This window comes from Mauremys mutica, chromosome 19 (assembly GCF_020497125.1).
Source record: "Mauremys mutica isolate MM-2020 ecotype Southern chromosome 19, ASM2049712v1, whole genome shotgun sequence".
In the NCBI taxonomy this organism is placed as follows: Eukaryota; Metazoa; Chordata; order Testudines; family Geoemydidae; genus Mauremys; species Mauremys mutica.
The window spans coordinates 7913635-7931429 of NC_059090.1; the positions used below are offsets into that span (position 1 = coordinate 7913635).

Here is a 17795-nt window from a genome sequence, read left to right on the forward strand (position 1 = left end):
TCTCTCCTGCCTGCTCCTCGCCCCAGGACTCCAGAGACCCCCACTGTGCACCCCTTGGATTGGATTCTCCGCTGCCCAGGCCCCATCCGAGCCCCGTGTCACGTACGCGTGCAGCCAGCCCAAACCACCTCCCGCTCCGCCCCGGCCACACCGCTCCACTTAGTGCGCTGGCTCACTGGGCGCTACGGCGGGTACGAGCGGAGCATTAACCCCAGCTGCAGTGGAGACGGACCTGGCTGTGCTAAGTGGCGGGAGGAGGGAAGAGGGCGGTGAGAAGCGAGACCCCTCTGGCAAATCGCGCCGGGATCAGGCTCTCAATTGCCTCGTCGTCGGCCTGGTGGGCACTGGCTCCTCTGCAGCCGAACAGCTGCGCTCAGCCCAGCGGCGGGTTTGAAACTGGATTCTGCCCCCCGCTGGGAGAAGGGACGGGCGAGAGGGATCGTGCCCTGGCCTCTCACCGCCAGACGGGGCTGCAGGATGGGGCAGAGGGACCCTTGCCGCCCCAGGGGTATCTGAGCTGGAGGTGGCCAGAGTGCGGCCAGCTGGCCGATGCGTTCGCCCCACTTCCCTCCCCCACTACATACAGAGGAGCCAGTAATTCCGTTCATGGGCCACTGTCGCTGCTCCCCGGCAGTCCACATCCTGAACTCCCCGGGCCTGGTCTCCCTATTTCTCCACTATTTCACCAGCTCATGCACTCTCTGCCCCGCCTTCCACACCTCCCCTGTCCACCTCCTCCCACAGCCACCCCCACCCATCCAGGCACTTCCCCGTTACCGCTCCATCCACCCAGCCACAGCCCCCTTCCCCTCCCGCACCCAGCCTCTAGCTTAATGCGGCTCCAAAGCCTCCGCCCGCAGCCAGCCCCTCCCTGGCACCCGCCACCGGCAGCGCGGCTGCCAAAGAAGCTGCACCAGTAGCTCAAGGGAGACCAGCCACAGCTAGATGCAGGGGCGGGGGGAATACAGCTGCAGCAAAGAGTCCAGTGGTTCTGGGCTGTTGCATTTTACCTACGAAGCCATTCTGCGAGCGGGCTCCCTGGTGGCCCATTGCACCCCTTAAGCCCCAAAGCCAGGGGTAAGCCTGAAGGTGCAGGGGAAGAGTCCCTCCATCCTAACCCCTGGACCACAAGCTGGAGCTGGACAGGGCATTTACATTGCAGGAGTCTTGGGGAATCTCTCCCCTGGACACTGAGCCCAGGCTCTGACTCAGGTTTGAGTCCAAGGCCCACCCTGCCCATTTCTGTCCACACTGAAATTGGTCTGACAAGCACTCAGCACCCAGGTCCTTTACTCCTGCTAGTGGGAGAGTCAGAGCCAGAGTCCTGCTGTGTCTCAGGCCAAGCCCTGTCGGGTTGCAGTGTGGACACAGCTCAAGCCGCAGAGCTGAGTCAGGTTAGTATTGTGAGACCCGAGTCCAGCAACTGGAAACACGGGTTTACAATGCAGTGTGGACGCTCAACCGTGGGCTCTGAAACACCAAGTCCACAAACCCGGGTCCTCTGACAGTTTTACAATGCAGTGTGGACGTACCCTTTGAGCCCCCCTGAGAGTAAAGCCCCATTGCTCTAGGTGCTGTACAACCATGTGGTAAGAAACAGTCCCCGGCCTGCAGAGGTCACAACACAAATACACAAGCATCATTATCCCCATTTTACAGGTGGGGGAATTGAGGCCCAGAGAGATTAAGTGACTTGCCCAGGGTTACAGAGAAGCTGTGGCAGGGCCCAAGAACGAAACTCAGCTCTCCTGAATCCCAGTGTCGTGTCTTCACTCCCAAGCCAGCCTTCCTGCCGCTCAATGCTGGGGAGCCAGCCCCATTCTCCCCCGCTCACAAACAGCGCAGCTGTGGGGATAACAAAGGGGCTGGGAGAAAACGGGCCGAGCCTGACAGCTGACCTGCTGTTCATCAGCAGTGACTCAGCCCCTGTGTAATCTCCATTAATAGCCAGCTGAAATGCTCGGCTAAAAATAACCGGCTGCCTTTTCATAAGGGGCCGGCCCGCGGGAGCGGCTCCAGAGAGAAGCAGGCACTCGCTCCCCCTCCAGCTGCAGCAGCGAGGCCGGACCGTCGGGGAAGCGCGACATGGCGGAGCGCCGGGTGCCTTTCTCTTTCCTCCGCAGCCCCAGCTGGGACCCCTGGCGGGATTGGTACCTGGGCAGCCGGCTCTTCGACCAGCCCTTCGGCCTGCCCCACATCCTCGAGGACTGGGGCAAGTGGCCGAGCAGCACCAGCTGGCCGGGTTACCTCCGCCTGATGCCCAGCCAGGCCGCCGAGCCGGTCGCCGTCACCAGCCCCATCGTCACCTCGCCAACCTCCCCCAACCCGGCCTACAGCCGGGCCCTGAGCCGCCAGCTCAGCAGCGGCATCTCGGAGATCCGGCAGACCTCGGACGGCTGGAAGGTTGCCCTGGACGTCAACCACTTTGCCCCGGAGGAGCTGGTGGTGAAGACCAAGGATGGCGTGGTGGAGATCACCGGTGAGTGCTTCCTTCGGCTCCTCTCGCCTCAGGCTAGGGGCAGCCCTGGTCTCCATTGAACCTGAGCCGCTCTCAGCCCTAGGCCTGCTGCACATGCCGCCCCCTGGGCGGGGTCCGTGACCCAGCCTCCACCGGGCCGGTCCACCTGAGGCAGCGGCAGCTCCCCTCCCGCAGGCCTGGCTGCCACCCGTGGCGCTGGCGAGCCCAGATTCTATCGCCAGCGACGACTGTGGCACCGGCGGGTCCCTGCGTGGCGAGTGCTGGGGAACGGGTGCAGCCGTTGCCCTCTCAAACCTTCATGCTGCGGCTTGGCAGCTCTCGCTTTCCTCTGGCTCGGGGCCCCCCGCAGGCTGCTGCCCATTGCCCCTTCCCAATCACACGGGGGATGCAGCTGTGCCTGCAGTGAGGGGGAGAGGCCACATTCCTCCTTGCTGTCAGCCAGGAAGGCATTTGCTCCCGTGATGGAAGAAGAGGGAAAGGACTTGCCCACCTAGGTGCATACAATACATGGACCCCAGGGATGGGGGAAGGAATTGACACGGGGACTAAACTGGTTATACCAGCCCGTGTTACTATTATTAAATATCTGTAATCCCATGCCCACCCGGAGATGGAAACCTAGATCACGGCCCCACTGGGCTGGGTACTGTACTAAGGAGTAGTCCCTGCCCCACTGAGCACACGATCTAAATAGGCAAAGGGTGGGAAGGGAAACTGAGGCCCAGAGCTGGAAAATGACTTGCCCAGGATCCCCCAGCAGGTCAGTGACAGAGCTGGGAACAGAACCAGGTTTCCAAGAGTCTCTGGTTTGCAGCCTAACCTCCAGCCCACGCTACCTCCAGCGGTTCTAGATTTTGCTAGGATCCTCCAATGAAAGCAAGGAGCCTATATACCTTTGAGGATCTGGGCCCAAGTGCTCCGTTAGCACGTGCACGTACTTGGCGGTGAATGCTCTGGCGCATTTTCTAGAACGGCATGAAACATGGCAGCTTTGGTTCTCAGGGGAATCATATGACCGCTGCTGGGGGATTTGAATCCTATTCCTTCCAGCCTCCTCTCCCCCTCCCCGCACTGCATCAGATTCCAAACAAGAGCTGGGCAAAAATCTTTCACAACCCAACATCTTCCATCAAAATGTCAAGGAGAAAAGCAAAGTGTGTGAAGAAGATGGCATTTTTGATGAATTCCCCCCCTCCTCCATTTTCAGCCACTTCTGTTCAACTCCTCCTTTCTCCCCACCCCCGAAAAAATTTCCAACTGAGAAACACCCCATGAAATTAAGTCAAACAACCAATGGCCCTGTGCTTTGGCCCAATTGGTTTGGATCAGCTCATGTATAGATCAGCCCTGGTCCCCCTGAGCCATCCCCTCCCACCCTTTGTTCAAGGAATTTTTGCAGCCAGCTGAGGGCCAGGTCGCCAGCTGGTACAAACTTCAATGGAGTGAGGGCCAGGTCGCCAGCTGGTACAAACTTCAATGGAGTGATGCCAGTTCACACCAGCTGAGGATCTGACCCTGTGTTCAGTGTTTGCCGGGAAGCCTGGAGGCAGGTGAGTTGTGGTAACTGGGTTTTTTGGTGTGCAAAGCGACTTCTGTTTCAGCACTGAAGTCCGCACAACTAGCCCGTGAGCAATGAGATCTCACCGGCTAAGAAGGAGCTGACAAGCAGCAGTTCGATTAGTTGACGCCTGGGAGTTCATTTTCCTTTCAAGAATAAAGGCTAGATGCCTGCATGCCCGGCGTGAGCCATCCCACACTGCCATCAGCCGCTAAGACCAGGCAAAGGCTCCGCAGATCTGCGGCACAGAGAAGACACCGACAGTTTGGGGGAAATGCCTGCTGGGCTTGTAAAGCGATGGGTTACAGGACAGGATCTAGGTCCCTTCCAGACGCCATTCCAGCTGGAGCCAACACTTCGGACTTCAGCAGCTCCTGGCAAAGCCTGAAGCTCTGGTGATTAACCCTTGGCAGGGCTGGTGCACGTTTGAGAACATGCAGGTGAAACTGACTCAGAACGGTGACCCTCACAATCAAAGCTTAAAATGAGGGATTCAATCCAAGGTAGACAGGGCTCACTCATAGGACACCCCACTGCTCCTGTGGGACGATAGGTCGGCAGTCAGGACCCGGCTGGGCAGAGATACCAGCACACCGGTTCAAATCCCTGCTCTGCCGTGGAGGCCTCGTGTGGACTTGGCACCAGCTTGCCAAAGGGATTTAGGTCATTGGGAGTTGGTGCCTAAATACCTGAGGACCTCGGCCCTCATCTGCGTAAGCCAGGGATAACATCCCTGGCAAGAATAGATTGAGAGGCACTCAGATACTACAGTGAAAAGGGCTGCATAAGAGAGAATTGGGGGTTGTTAGAAGCCAGCTCCTAATGAGAAGCCCAGGGGCTGCAAACCGGGCACCTGCCCCTAGACTCAGCCTGTGGGGGAAAATGCAGCAAGTCTGCCTCTAAAACCTGGGGCATGGCAGCTGCGGACAGGGGGAGCGGAGGGCTACCCTCTGAGCCAGCCTGCGCTTGAACCACTCAGACTGCAGCTGGCATGTTACCTTCCTGAGGATGCAAATCCAGGAGATGAATTGGATGCCAGCTTTCCTTGGCAATGGACGGGGGCAGGGGAGAGACTCAGGGCGTTTCTTCAGCTTGTAGTTTCTCCTGGTCTTTTCCCGGCTGTTCAGCTCTGCCTGGCTCATGCTCTGCACACCAGAGAGAGCAACCTAGATGCTGCATCCCTTGCTCAGAGGCGTCCCACCTCCCTGTTTTGTAACAAAGCTGCCTCGACGAGTGGGGGGGCTGTTTTTTTCCATTTGCAATAATAACAGATGCAAACGCCGCCCCGCCCGAGTGCAGGTAACCATGGTAACAGGGAAGCCGAGGATCAGCGAACTAGAAGGAGGGGAGGCCGAGCGGCGGTTTTGGGAGCTGTAAGACTTTCAGCCCAGCTTGGCTCTGGCCTGGTTCCCAGCCCCCTCCGTGCAGAGGAGGTCGCACTGCAAGCCAGGGAAGCTGCCTGCACGTGGGGATGTACCAGCTTTTCACCACTGGCCAGCCAGCCTGGCAGTCTCAGCCTATTCGTTCCTAATACAGTGGCATTCTCAGCTCAGAGGAGCTTCCGGATGGCGGGCCGGGCAATGGAGGAGCCTTGGCAGAACATCCTATTACATTAGTAGTTGTAGCCCCTCGGTGGGCCAGTCCCGGACCAGGACCCCACGGCGCTAGGTGCTGTACATACACAGAATAAAAACCAGACAGTCCTATCATAGTCCTCTGCCCAACCCCGCCCATGGGCAAGCTTCTCCACCCGGTGGTGGGAATCTAATCTCGTAGGATTTCGGCTGTGTGGAAAACAGGCCATCCCTCACTGGAGGCCGAGCGGGAGAAACCGAACTGCCAGGGCTGATCTGGGGTTCGAGTCCTCACATTCGCCCCCAGCTTCAGACTCGAGGCTCCCAGCTCTGAAATGAAGCTGCAACAGGAGCACGTCCTTCTCTGCTACCCCAGCAAGCAGCTCCTAGTCACCTTTGCAGGCCTGTGGTGGGCACGATGGCCGGGGAGGCGGGCTCGGGAGGCGTCCCCTGAGAGACTGGGGCGAGTCATTCCCGTCTCCACTCTCCCGGTGCAATGGAGCAGCTGGGTAAGCCCCCTGGCTGCAGAATTTCAGGGGAGTTGGGGACATGGCCCTGCCCCTGAACCAGGCATCATCCCCCTGCATGCCTCGCTCGCCCCCCTGACACTGTCTGTCACCTCCTCTTCCAGGCAAACACGAGGAGAGGCAGGACGAGCATGGATTCATCTCCAGGTGCTTCACCAGAAAATACACGTAAGTAGCTGGTTCAGCTGGAGAAGAGAAGGTTCTTGGGAGACACTTGGCCTCCATCATCCACCAGCCACGGAAGATTTCTTTGCAAGAAGTACAGTGCAGCTCACCACACTGGACACGGGGGTGGGGTGAGGGGGGGTGGTTCTGGCTAGACCTAGGGGACGGACCTCAGCTGACAACCCCTGGCACTGGGATGAGTGGGGCAGGGACAGCGGAGACAGTGCCATGCCCAGAAGGCTGGCATCGCCATGCACCATTTGGAACACGCTCTCCAGGGAGACTTGGGCCGGCAGGCTCCCATGTGATAAGATTCCCCTGGATAGAAAGGTTCCCCGGTGCTCAGTCCCCCAGCTCCAGCTTAGCCCTGTGGTAGCAAAGTTCATGGAAAGGTTATGAGAGGCAATGCAGCGGAGGGCAGGTCTCAGAATCTGGGTTCCTGGCCACGTCTCTCCCTGGGCTGGCAGAAGCTAAGGATGGTGCAGAGAGCAGTGGTGGCAGGTTCCAGGCAGGATCAACTTCCAGCCCTCTATGGCTAGGATGGGGCAGCATCATAGGATTGCTGCTGGAAGAGTGTAGACAGGAATCCGGTACTAGTGTAGACAGGAATCCGCCACTGACAAGCCCACTGACCCCATGAGCCCTCACTCTCCTCTCCCTTGTGCAGCCTGCCCCCTGGCATCGACGCCACCTCGGTCCGCTCCTCACTCTCCCCGGACGGCATGCTGACGGTGGAAGCCCCCCTGCCCAAGCCGGCCATCCAGTCCGCTGAGATCACGATCCCCGTCACCTTTGAGAGCCATGCCCAGATCACCCCGACTGATACCAAAAAGCCTGAGGAAGCTGCCAAGAAATAAGTAGGCACCTGGCACGGAGGAAGATCGCAGCCCGTCTGGCGCCACTCGCACCCCAAAACCATGTTTGTTTGTTTTCATTTTGTACTAGCGCATTCACTGAGTTGCCCAAATAAATCTGAAAAAAAAAAATCAAATAAGCCAACCCTCCGGCTGCCTCTCCCCTGTGCTCCCCCGTGGCTAGCGCGTAGCCATCCGCACATCCTTGCTGCGTCCTTGGTGGGGCCTATTGCTTTGTAAGGGAGTGCTGCAAAACCCAAGAGAAATGCTCTGCATACTCTCCACCATAATGTCTGAGTGCCGCCCAACCACCAGGGTATTTCTCCTCCCAAGAGCCCTGCGAGGCAGGGAATGGTTATTCTCCTTTTATAGCTGTCACCTAAGGCACAGGGAGGCTCCGTGACTTGCTCAAGCTCATACAGTCAGTGGCTGAGCTGGGAATTGAACCTGGGGCTTCTCGCCATTAGAGGCATTGCATCCCGTGGGAGTGGGGACCACGTCGGTTCCTGCCCCTGTGGCTAGCAGGAGCTCCAGCATGCATGGCACGAAGGAGATACAGCGCTTAGGGTGACCAGACAGCAAATGTGAAAAAACAGGACGGGGGATGTAAGGGAGGGTAATAGGAGCCTATATAAGAAAAAGACCCCAAAATCAGGACTGTCCCTATAAAAATCGGGACACCTGGTCAGCCTAGCAGCGCTTCATGGCTTCTGCTGTGGCCTTGGTGATGGCCTTCGGGGTGTGGCCACAGGTCCATTCCCATGCTCGACAGCAAGCAGAGGGGAAATGATTTTCTCCCAGTCTCTTGGCAGCAGCATGTTGGGAAGAAGGAAGGAGATGAGCTTGTTCTGTAGGCCTCAGGCCGCCTCTTTAGTGCTCAGGGGGAGGGGGTGAACTTCGGGAAACCCTGCTGCAGCGCTGTTTCCTCCTGACGGCGATTAGAATCAATGGACCAAATCCTGAGCGGTGCTGGGTGTAATCAGCCCCGTTCAAGTCCAGTGCGCAGCAGTGCCCAGGATTTGGCGAAGAACCTTTTCATTTTAAAGGGTAACCGGGATCAGTTTTGAACCACAGCCAAGGTTTGCGGTTCTGCTTTGGCGGGCCGGAGGTTGGAACTAGGCCTGATTTTATCAACGCTGGCTTGACTCATCCGCCAGGAATTGCTCTCTGCTGGGCTCCTGAGACCCGTGCTCTGGGATTTGCCCGTCCCTGGCATTCCTTTAACGTGCCACCGTTTTCTGGAAACCTCCAGGCAACCTTTGGACTCTGCTGAGCTTCCAGCCGTTCAGTTTGCCCAGTGGGGTTTTATCCACACTAGGAAACAGCGACCCATGATTCCCCACCAGTGCAGCGCTAGCATTGGCATTAATGACTATTAGTCTTTAGTTATACAATGGTAGCGCCTAGCAGGGCTAATGGAGACCTTCTAGCCTCTCCGGGGGGCTGCGGAGGAGCCCAGCCATTCCAGCAGAGCAGGTCCCAGAGCTGCACCCAGGCAGCTGTCCCCCCAGCCCCATGGGGGGAGGCCGGATTGGGCACAAAACAGCACCAGCTGTCCCAAGCTGGGCCAAATGCTGGCAGCAAACCCCTGAACTGCCTGGTGCCCGGAGCCAGGGCTTGGGCCAAAGGCCAGCTCGGAGGAGCTTCCCCAGGAGACAGAGACAGGCCCAAGCCGGTGCCCCGGGGCTGAGCGCCCCACGCCTGGAGGGGGTTGGATGCCGATCCAGCTCCTGGACTTGGGAGCCAATTTCTACCCGGAGGTTCAAGAAATAGAAATTTAAGCTCCTGCTCCAGCCCTGCCCAGGCCAGGCCCCGCCCTCCCGTAAGAGACCCGGCTGACCCAAAGAGGGGATCCCACCTCCCCCTGCTGAGCCTTAGGGTGCCTATCAAGGCAGGCTGCCCGCAGCTCAGCCAGTGGCTGCCACCCTGCCCCTTCCAGACACACCCAGGCCCCTGGGGAGAGGCACTGCCCATCCACCACAGCCGCTGTTATTAATCAGCTTTATTAGGCTAGTGCCTGAGGAGCTGCCTAGAACAGGGCCTCATTGTGCAGGGTGCTGTACAAATAGCCACCGATGGGCCCTGAAGAGCTTTCAGTCGACAGGGCAGGGTTTGAGGGGGACAGGGCAGAAGAGGATAAGAGGGGCGGGTGCAGCATGAAGCAATTGAGGGAGGGGGTAGGTGACGGCCGGAGCCAAGGCCCATCAGCACAGGGCAGAGGGAGCCCAATCACGCTGTGGAAAGCTCGTCAGGGGCTCCAAGGTGCCTCCTTCGGCTGCCTCTGCCAATTGCATGAGCTACATTTCCAGAGCCCCTTGCATGGTTGCTAGGGCAGCCCTGGGACATGGCAGCGCCCACATGGCGTCCCACAGCCCTGCCCCAGGTGTGCACTGGGGCCGCGGGATGGGTGTGACGGGACCCCTGGCTTATCGTCCCAGAGAGCCCTGACAATCCAAGCCGGCACGTCGCATTGACCTCTCTGGGTTGGGAAGGGCTGAGCCAGCACCAGGCTGGACTGATCGGGGTTCTCTGGGCTGCCAGTGCAGGGATCGCCAAAGGCCCCACAGATACCATGGGCAGGGAGGATTCTCAACACCCCCCCTCCCCGCAGCCCGGCCCACGGACACAGCCTTAGATGGGCAGCGCGGTCTCACTCACTGTTACTATATTATTGCTCTGACAAATCCCTGAGCTAATCCCCCTTCCTGAGTCAGACTCCAAGACAGAGACTTGCCGGGTGCTAGTGACCTGAAAAGAATCCCAGAGACTCTGGGAGCCTGGAGAGCTGGCGCTTGGAATCCAGGCATGTTCCAGAAGTCGGCCAAAGCTTTCACCTGTGTAGCCAGCCGCATTTGTACACCGCCCCGGCCTGGAAAGGGTTAACTGCTCATTATCAACCAACGATTCTCTCGTTAATCTCCTCCGGGACACGGAGAGCCAATCCAATCCCAGGTCCGTAGTGGGACGAGTATGATAGATCTCAGACCCGGTTGTCAGCAGACAGGAATCCAGGTCTCAAATAAACATGATTCAGCAGAACTGGCAGCGTCTGTTTAGGAGAGCGAGAATAGGAGCTGAATGCCTGGGGGCCGGGACAGGCAGTGCCCCCCCGCACACCCTTCCCAGCCTGAGATGGACTTCACTGTCCAGCACCCGGTTAAACAGTGTTAGAAGCAAGCAAAGCTGGCCAGAAAACAAGAACATTTTGAGGTTTCTTTCAGTATTAGAGGATCAAACATGTTCCTGGAAATACAGCCCAGCAGCTGGGCTGTGGGAGGCCCAGGCTCAGGACCCTCGGAATCAAGTAGTGCAGGGACTTAAACCTGGGTCTTCCAGGCGACTATCCCAACCCCTGGGCTACTGGTTATTCAGGGTTGGAGCTCGCCTGTGCGGCTGTTTTGACCAGAAATTACACCCTGGCCCCAGAAAGCTTTCCAACCAACGCTTCAAAACGGATCCACTTCCAGCAAACACTTTTGGTTTCCAAAACAAAAACAAAAACAAAAAAACCCGGCATTCTCCAACAAACAAATGTGCTGGCAAAAACTTCCCAGCCCGCTGTCGCAAATCCTTGTGCACACTCCTATTGCAGTCCTGGGCAGCCCCGCCGTTCATTCGGAAAGTTTATAACGATTAAAAAAAAAAATGAAGTGTTTGCAGTTGCTTGCTGCTGGCAATGAGGATGGGACTGAGATATCATTTACATCCTTGGCTCTTAACCCAGAGCTCATCCGTGGATCTACTCAGGAGTGTGTTTCCTAGTGGTTAGAGCAGGGGACACCTTGGTTCCATTTCAGCCCTATCCCTGACTCCCTGCATGGCCTCTTCCCCGTTCACACCTCCCATGGGTAAAATGAGGGGGATCGTGACATACTTCATAGGGGAACATCATGAGGCTTCAGTCCAATGACCTAATTTAATATCAGCGTTCTGTGGGCAGAACGCATTCTGATTATTCTTATCCCAGTTCAAATGTCTAGTCTCACAGCCAAGCCGCAACATGCATCAGGACTATCACTGCATCCCTGGAGAATTCCTTCCCCATTGCACCTCATCTTTCCACCTTTGTTCTAGAGCCATTCCCTGCAGTGCAATAATTCTCCTCTCCAGACAGCACCTTGTGAGTCATGCAGGCTGTTTATAGCCCCTGGGTCAATGCCTGTTGCTCAGCGCAGCATCAGACGTCACTTCTGGAATTACCCTCACTAGCCCGTCCCATCACGCTGAGGGAGCATCACTCACAAGAGTCAGAGAAGTGATGGAATCAAACTCATGAGAGCTTTGGAGCTGCTGAGAAACGGCAGGTTCTTCGCGACAAATGTGTCTTGTGTTACTAATATCATTACTGACCAACTGTTCCATAGGCAGTGGGTTCAGAGCCTACCAGGCAGATAGAGACATGCACAGATATTCTCTTAAAACTATATTTCATAGCTTACAGATGTGGTCAAGACTCTAGTAATCTGAGAAAAGCTTAGATATAATAGCCATAAGCATAGTATAAAAACCTAGATGGAGAAACAGAACGATTGGAGCTTTGGGCAAAGCTCGAAAGGGTCACAGGTCCCATTCAAGAGAAGAACCCAAAAGTTCCACCACAAACTGCATCTAAACGATCTAAACTCTGACTCTTCCACATCAGTGAGATGAGATTAGTCCAAACTCAAGGACTGTGTCAAGATCATCCCTGGTAAACACGCGTAGGAACGGATGTTAGTGGACCCAAATTCGGATGTCGGAAATTAGGACTTGTTGCTGAACATCATAATGAGGCAATGGGCTATTCCACCCATCACTCCCTTTGGGGTTCTTTAACAAATAAGTGACTTGTGTGTGTTGGGGGGGCGAGGGAGGACTAGATGGCTGGAGTAGGGGAGATAAACGCAACAATTGCTGCCAACAACCACTGCACGGGGCTTTCCCCATCACAGCTGCTACCCCACCATCTCTGTGGACTCCAAGATCTACCATCACACCTATGGGCCAAGATCTCTCTTGAGATCAGAGCCGTAAAGGCCCAGTCTGGTCAGGAGAGGGATCCAGATGGCATCACCACCTCCAGTGGCTCCAGCTAAATCAGGGATACGAGACTTTGTCACCACCTCCCCTTTGTGTGCCCTTGTCTTTCCCAACCTTCTCTCTTTTCTTTCCTATTCCTTTTTCCTTCCGTTTTAGCCAACCATGGTAGAAGCCTACAAATCACAAGGCCTGGCAGGAGCCCAGAGGTCTCCAGGAACTCAAGCTGGTGAGTGTCAGCCCAGATCCTAGTGCAGAAGTGTCCTAGAACTGCCCCAAGAAACCCGGCACTGGACTTCTCCCTCCCTTTGAGCTGAACTGCACAATTCCTGATGGGGTTTTCAATCGCCCGAAGTTTGGAGGTGCTGGGGGTTTGGCTGCAAGCTGGCATGGGGAGAGGAGCCAGCTTGCAGCCGGAGTCAGATTCCAAACACTGCAGAGGTCAGGGGTGTTCAGATTACACTCTGCCTACCTGGGCCCTTACACAGCACCTCACATATCGTTAATTTACTCTTCGAGGCCCCACCCCTGGGAGACAGGGTAGTAACATTGTACCCAAGCTGCGGACCTGGGAAACTGAGGCATGGAGCGAGACTAAGCAACTTGCCCAAGGTCACACAAAGAAACAGTAGCAGAGGAGAGACCTGAACTCTGGTTTCCCAAGTCCCAGCCTAGTGTCTTAACCAGAGGCCCAACTTCCCCTCCCAGCTATAAATGGGGGCCCATTTATTAAACTCTAGTCCAAGTCTGGGTTCGAATTCAGGACCCATCCAAACTTCTGGTCAGCCAGACCCGAGGCTTCTAGAGATAGGAGCCAGCCACCAAACGGAGATACGGGGGGGGGGGGGGGGGATTCTGAATGCCCACACACTGCATGGGGCAAGGGGAGGGGGGAATTATTCAGGCTGAGGGTTTGGGCTCCGCCATAGACCCGCGAACTCTGACCCGGATCTGGATGTGTGAAAGCCCCACACCTGGGAGCGTTGGGCTCCAGGGCTCTGATCCGGCTCATTACTGCGATCACTGTCCTTTATGACGCACAGGACCAGCCCTGCCAGCCTAGCACTTGGGGGCAGCTGTTTCTGGTAGTCGGAGAAGAGGATCGGCTCTCGCCGTTTACACGCAGAGCAGCCGCCGGTGCCCTGCTGGTTTTCTGCCATCCTGCCCCTATGCCAGCAGGATACAGAGGTCTCGACCTGCTGGTTCCCCATCCCAGCCAGCCCCCGCAGGCAGCAGGGAACCCAGCCCCCTGGGCTGGCGATGGGGCCTAGGCCAGCCTAAACACGCTGTGCCGGGGCTGCTGCAGATCCCAGGCGCCCGGCCTCCCAAGGAGCTGAGTGCAGCCCTGGAGGGATCCCTCCTTATATGGAGAGAAGTGCAAGGGATGGGGAATGCCTGGAATTCAGACAGGGGCTGGGCGATGCAGCGGGTTTGGCTTTGCTGTCGCCCTGGCCCTGCCGTTCATCAGGCCAGCGCCCCTCAGGCCTCCCGTGTTCACAAGCAGAAGCAATTGATCGCTGTTAACAGGGTGAGCCCTGACTGCCTGAACCTCTCCCCTCCACCCGGACCAGCGGGGCCGGCTTTATGACCCGCGGGGCCCCACTGGAATACTCAGCGCCAGTCCGGGGCTTCGGCAGCACTTCGGCACTGGGGGGTCCGATCTGGGTTTTCCGTGGCACCGAAGGACCCCTCCCCCGCCGCCAAAATGCCATTGAAGACCCCTGGAGCGGGGGCCCCTTAGGCGTGAGCCCCTCTTCGGCGCGGGGCCCGATGCCGGGGAATCAGGTGAATCGGCTTAAAGCCGGCCCTGCAAACCAGCTCAAGCCGCAGGCCCCAGTTGTCAATGGGAGAGGCCTGCCCCCCTGGGATTTGCTGCCAGCCTGGTGCTGTGGCTTTCCAGCACGCTGCAAAGAGAGGAATCTGGTTTCCCCAGGCTTTCAGGGCAGAGAGGCGAAGGGAAGCAAGGGATCTGTGTCCCCCGCCCCGACCGGCCTAGCGATGAGCGTGTGTGCAGAAGGGTTCGTGTGCCGGGGAGAGCTGTGTGTTCTCGGGGAGACGTCAAATCAGACAGGCCTGTCGGAAACCGAGGTCCTCGAGCGCAGGCGCGAGTTCTCTCTGGGTACGTCTACGCTGCCAGAAAAAGCCTGTGGCACCAAGTCTGAGCCAGGGTCAGCTGGAGCCTCCCCCTTTGCAGGGTCTCAGATGCTGGGCTCCAGCCGGAGCCTGAACGTACTCTAAATTGTAGCTCCAAAGCCGGAGCCCGAGTGGCTGAGTCAGTGACCCAGGCCAGCTGTGCCTGTTTTAATCACCGTCGACAGACTCTCAGGTCACCAGCCTTGCCAGCGCCAAGTGTTCCAAAACCATGAGTCAGGCCCCCAAAATCGTGAGTTAAAAGAACACCCCACTTCAAACCAAATAAAATCTTCGGTTCTGCCACGCCCAGCAGCTCCTATCGCAGGCAACCCTTTCGTTTAACGCCTGGTTTCTGAGCCTTCAGGGTGCACCCCGGTCACGTTGGTCTCTGCAACCAGGAAGGCTAGAAATGTTCGTCTTTTGGCAAGGTTCTCCCGAGAGCGGCAGGAGCTGGGGCTTTAAGAGAAAACACCAACCTTGGGGAACCTCGGCAACACTGCGCCAGCAGCAGGCTGCGCCGACTGTACGCGCACAAAGGAAAGGGCTTGATCCCGGTGGGGGACCCCTCCTGTGAGTTTCTGGGAGCCCTCAGAACCCTCCGACCGCAGGCTGCTCAGCACCTGGCAGGAGGGGCTCAGCCCCAGGAGGGACAGAGACTCCCTAAATGAACTTAACCAGCAGCCGTTCCAGCAGCACAGATGGAGCCCGCGACCAGGGCCGGCTCCACAGCCCAGCGGGACAAGCATCCGCCTGGGGCGGCCCTTTCCCGGGGGGGCGGCAGGCTGGGCCGGCGGACCTGCCGCAGTCATGCCTGCGGAGGGGACGCTCGGCCGGCGGCTCCAGTGGACCTCCCGCAGGCATGACTGCGGATGGTTCGCTGGTCCCGCGGCTCGGCTGGACCTCCCGCAGGCATGCCTGCGGCAGCTCAACCGGAGCCGCCGGACCAGCGAACCGCCCGCAGCTGCGGGAGGTCCAGCCGAGCCGCGCGACCAGCGGACCCTCCGCAGTCATGCCCGCGGAAGGTCCGCTGCTCCCGCGGCTCGGGGGCGCCTCCCGGGCATGACTGCTTGGGGCGGCCAAATTTGTAGAGCCGCCCCTGCCCGCGACTGGTGCAGCCCGGTTAACTGGATTTCTGAGCATATGCAAAAAGGAGGAATCCCAGGACAGCAGGGCCTCCTTCCTGCAACCAGGCGACAGGAGGGTGCCGAGGGGAAGGAGCACGTGGCCAGTTGTCCTGCCGGGTGGCCTAGCCTGCTGAACCAGGGCTAGGTCTCTACCCCAGCCCACGCTGCACAGCCCCAGGGCACGGCAATGGTTTACAGAGTGTCCCAGCTGGCTGGTCAAGGAACAGCCGTTCTCGATCAAGAAGCCAGGCCCAATCCTCTTGGGCTGTAAGCATGGTGCTAATGTAGAGACACACCAACAATCCTGGGAATGGGGGGGGGAGGAACTGGCTTTGAAAATCTCCACCTATAGGACTAGGGCTGACACACAGAGCTAATTAGATCCCTTCCCTGTGGCAAATCATTTCCACTAAGCACATCATGTGCTGGGCTCTGAGGAGTCTAAAAATCTCGGCAAAGCCTGGGCTGGATCCAGAGTGGGACTGGATTGACCAGGGACGTTCAGATCTTGACAGTTATCATCGGAACGGCCCAAATTTCTTTCATGCACAAAGCACTGAGCAAATAGAAAATCATTTAAAATAGATTACGGAGTGCGCTGTGGTGATCGCTTGGCACGTTTGCATTTCATCTGACATGCAAACCCCTTCATTAGCTGGGCTAACCCTGCACCTTTGCTTTCCTGAATTGCGGCCTAAAAAGTATTTCAGGCCGGCACTTATGCACGTGCTTCAGTGCTGCCCAAATCGGGGTGGATTTAAGCATGTGCTTTTCAGAAGTAGGGCCATAAATGAAGGTTATTGATCAGAGTCCTCTCGAGGAACTGTTAACATTCACACTTCTGGGGTAACGCGCCGTCTGGCGGTGCGTCACGGTAGAAGTTTCTCCAAGCAGTTTGCTAGCACGCATGGTTGCCCCCACGGTTACTGACCCTGATCGTTCTGAGAGAGGTGCTATACAAGTGGGCTGGACACCACACATCCTTTACCACCTCAGTTCCTTCCAACCGCTGCGCCAGACAAATCTGGAGTTTTTTCCTCAATTGATACCACCTTTGATAGTTTAGAGTTGTTCGAGTATTCAGTTTAGTAGAAGGTCATTTTAAGCACGGCAATAAGTGTAGATAGTTTGTTGCGTCGGGTCCACCTAATGGCAGAACTGAAGTAAAAGAAGGCGGGTTTAAGAGGATCACATTGGGTGTCCTAAATGCCAGGGGGTATATTCCAAATGGCCAATGACTTCTTTCAGTTCACTTGCCAGGAGTCTTCCAATAGAACAATGTGAATAACTGGTTTTTTAGTTCATTGGCATTTTTAAATAGGTGGCTTTTTGTTTTGGTTTTTTTTGTGGGGGGCGAGGGGGGATTATTTTAGTCCAGGCTGAAAAGGAACATTTTTGAGAGGTTCCCCATACACAGTCAGCCAGGGGGTGGTTAGTTACACACAGACAGTGTTGGTTCTATTAGTTTGTCAGGCAGCTTACAGCACGCAACAAACAAAGTCAGTCATACCATTCCACGAGCAGACGTGCAGACAAATCCATCCCTGGTGAAAGGTTTGAGCTGAAAATTCACTTTTCACACACACATTTGAACGTGTGACGTTTAAGAGCGCAAACAAACCCAGAAAGCGACCGCAAAAGGGCCACGAACGTGGTCGAACTGAAACTGGCTTTTGAACAGGACTAAATAGTCACAGATGCTATTTTCCAGCACTAGCCACTGGAAGCCAAAACACAAAGCTGGGTCAACTCACTCCTTATTTTACTTGTATTACGGCAGTACCTAGCGACCCCTCGCTGTGCCGACTGCCCTATGAACGCACAGTAAGAGCCATTTCCAGCCCCAAAGAGCTTACACTGCAAATAGAAGAGACAGAGCAAGAGTGGGAGAGGGAAACTGAGGCACGGAGGGGCAGTGACTTGCTTGAGGTCACTCTGCAATTCAGTGGCAAAGCTGGAAACATAACCAAAGTCTGCTGAAATCTGGCCCAGTGCCCTAACCACTGGCCCAAACTGCCTCCCATTAGTCACTGGATACGTTTTCTATAACAGTCACACTGACTAACGTTTAAACACGAAAACACAGAGATCTCCTGATCCCCCTCTACTTCCCGCCTTGGTCAGCCCTGGCAAAGAGAATGCAAAGTGAGACTGAAATGCTATCAGACCTACCTGAGCCTAGCACGGCTGCATTCACACTACTGCAGTGATATTTGCACAGAACGTGCCTTGGGAGGCATCTTTGGAAAACTAATAGCTCATGGGTCAATAATATCACTGTGAAACATACGGGACAACGCTGTACAGGAGTCCAGCGGGTAAAGCGCTAAAAGGTGATTAACCAGGCAAGTCAGGGGGAGCTGAC

At 56.7% G+C, this 17795-nt stretch overlaps 1 protein-coding gene across 1 annotated transcript; it reads left to right on the forward strand.

Moving 5' to 3' along the window:
- The first annotated feature begins 1984 nt into the window (after positions 1 to 1984).
- On the forward strand, positions 1985 to 7285 carry HSPB1 (heat shock protein family B (small) member 1). The gene is made up of 3 exons (XM_044994301.1): positions 1985 to 2479; positions 6243 to 6306; positions 6971 to 7285. The coding sequence occupies exons 1-3, from the start codon at positions 2086 to 2088 to the stop codon at positions 7158 to 7160; spliced, it is 648 nt and encodes a 215-aa protein (XP_044850236.1). The 5' UTR covers positions 1985 to 2085; the 3' UTR covers positions 7161 to 7285.
- Positions 7286 to 17795: the final 10510 nt, after the last annotated feature.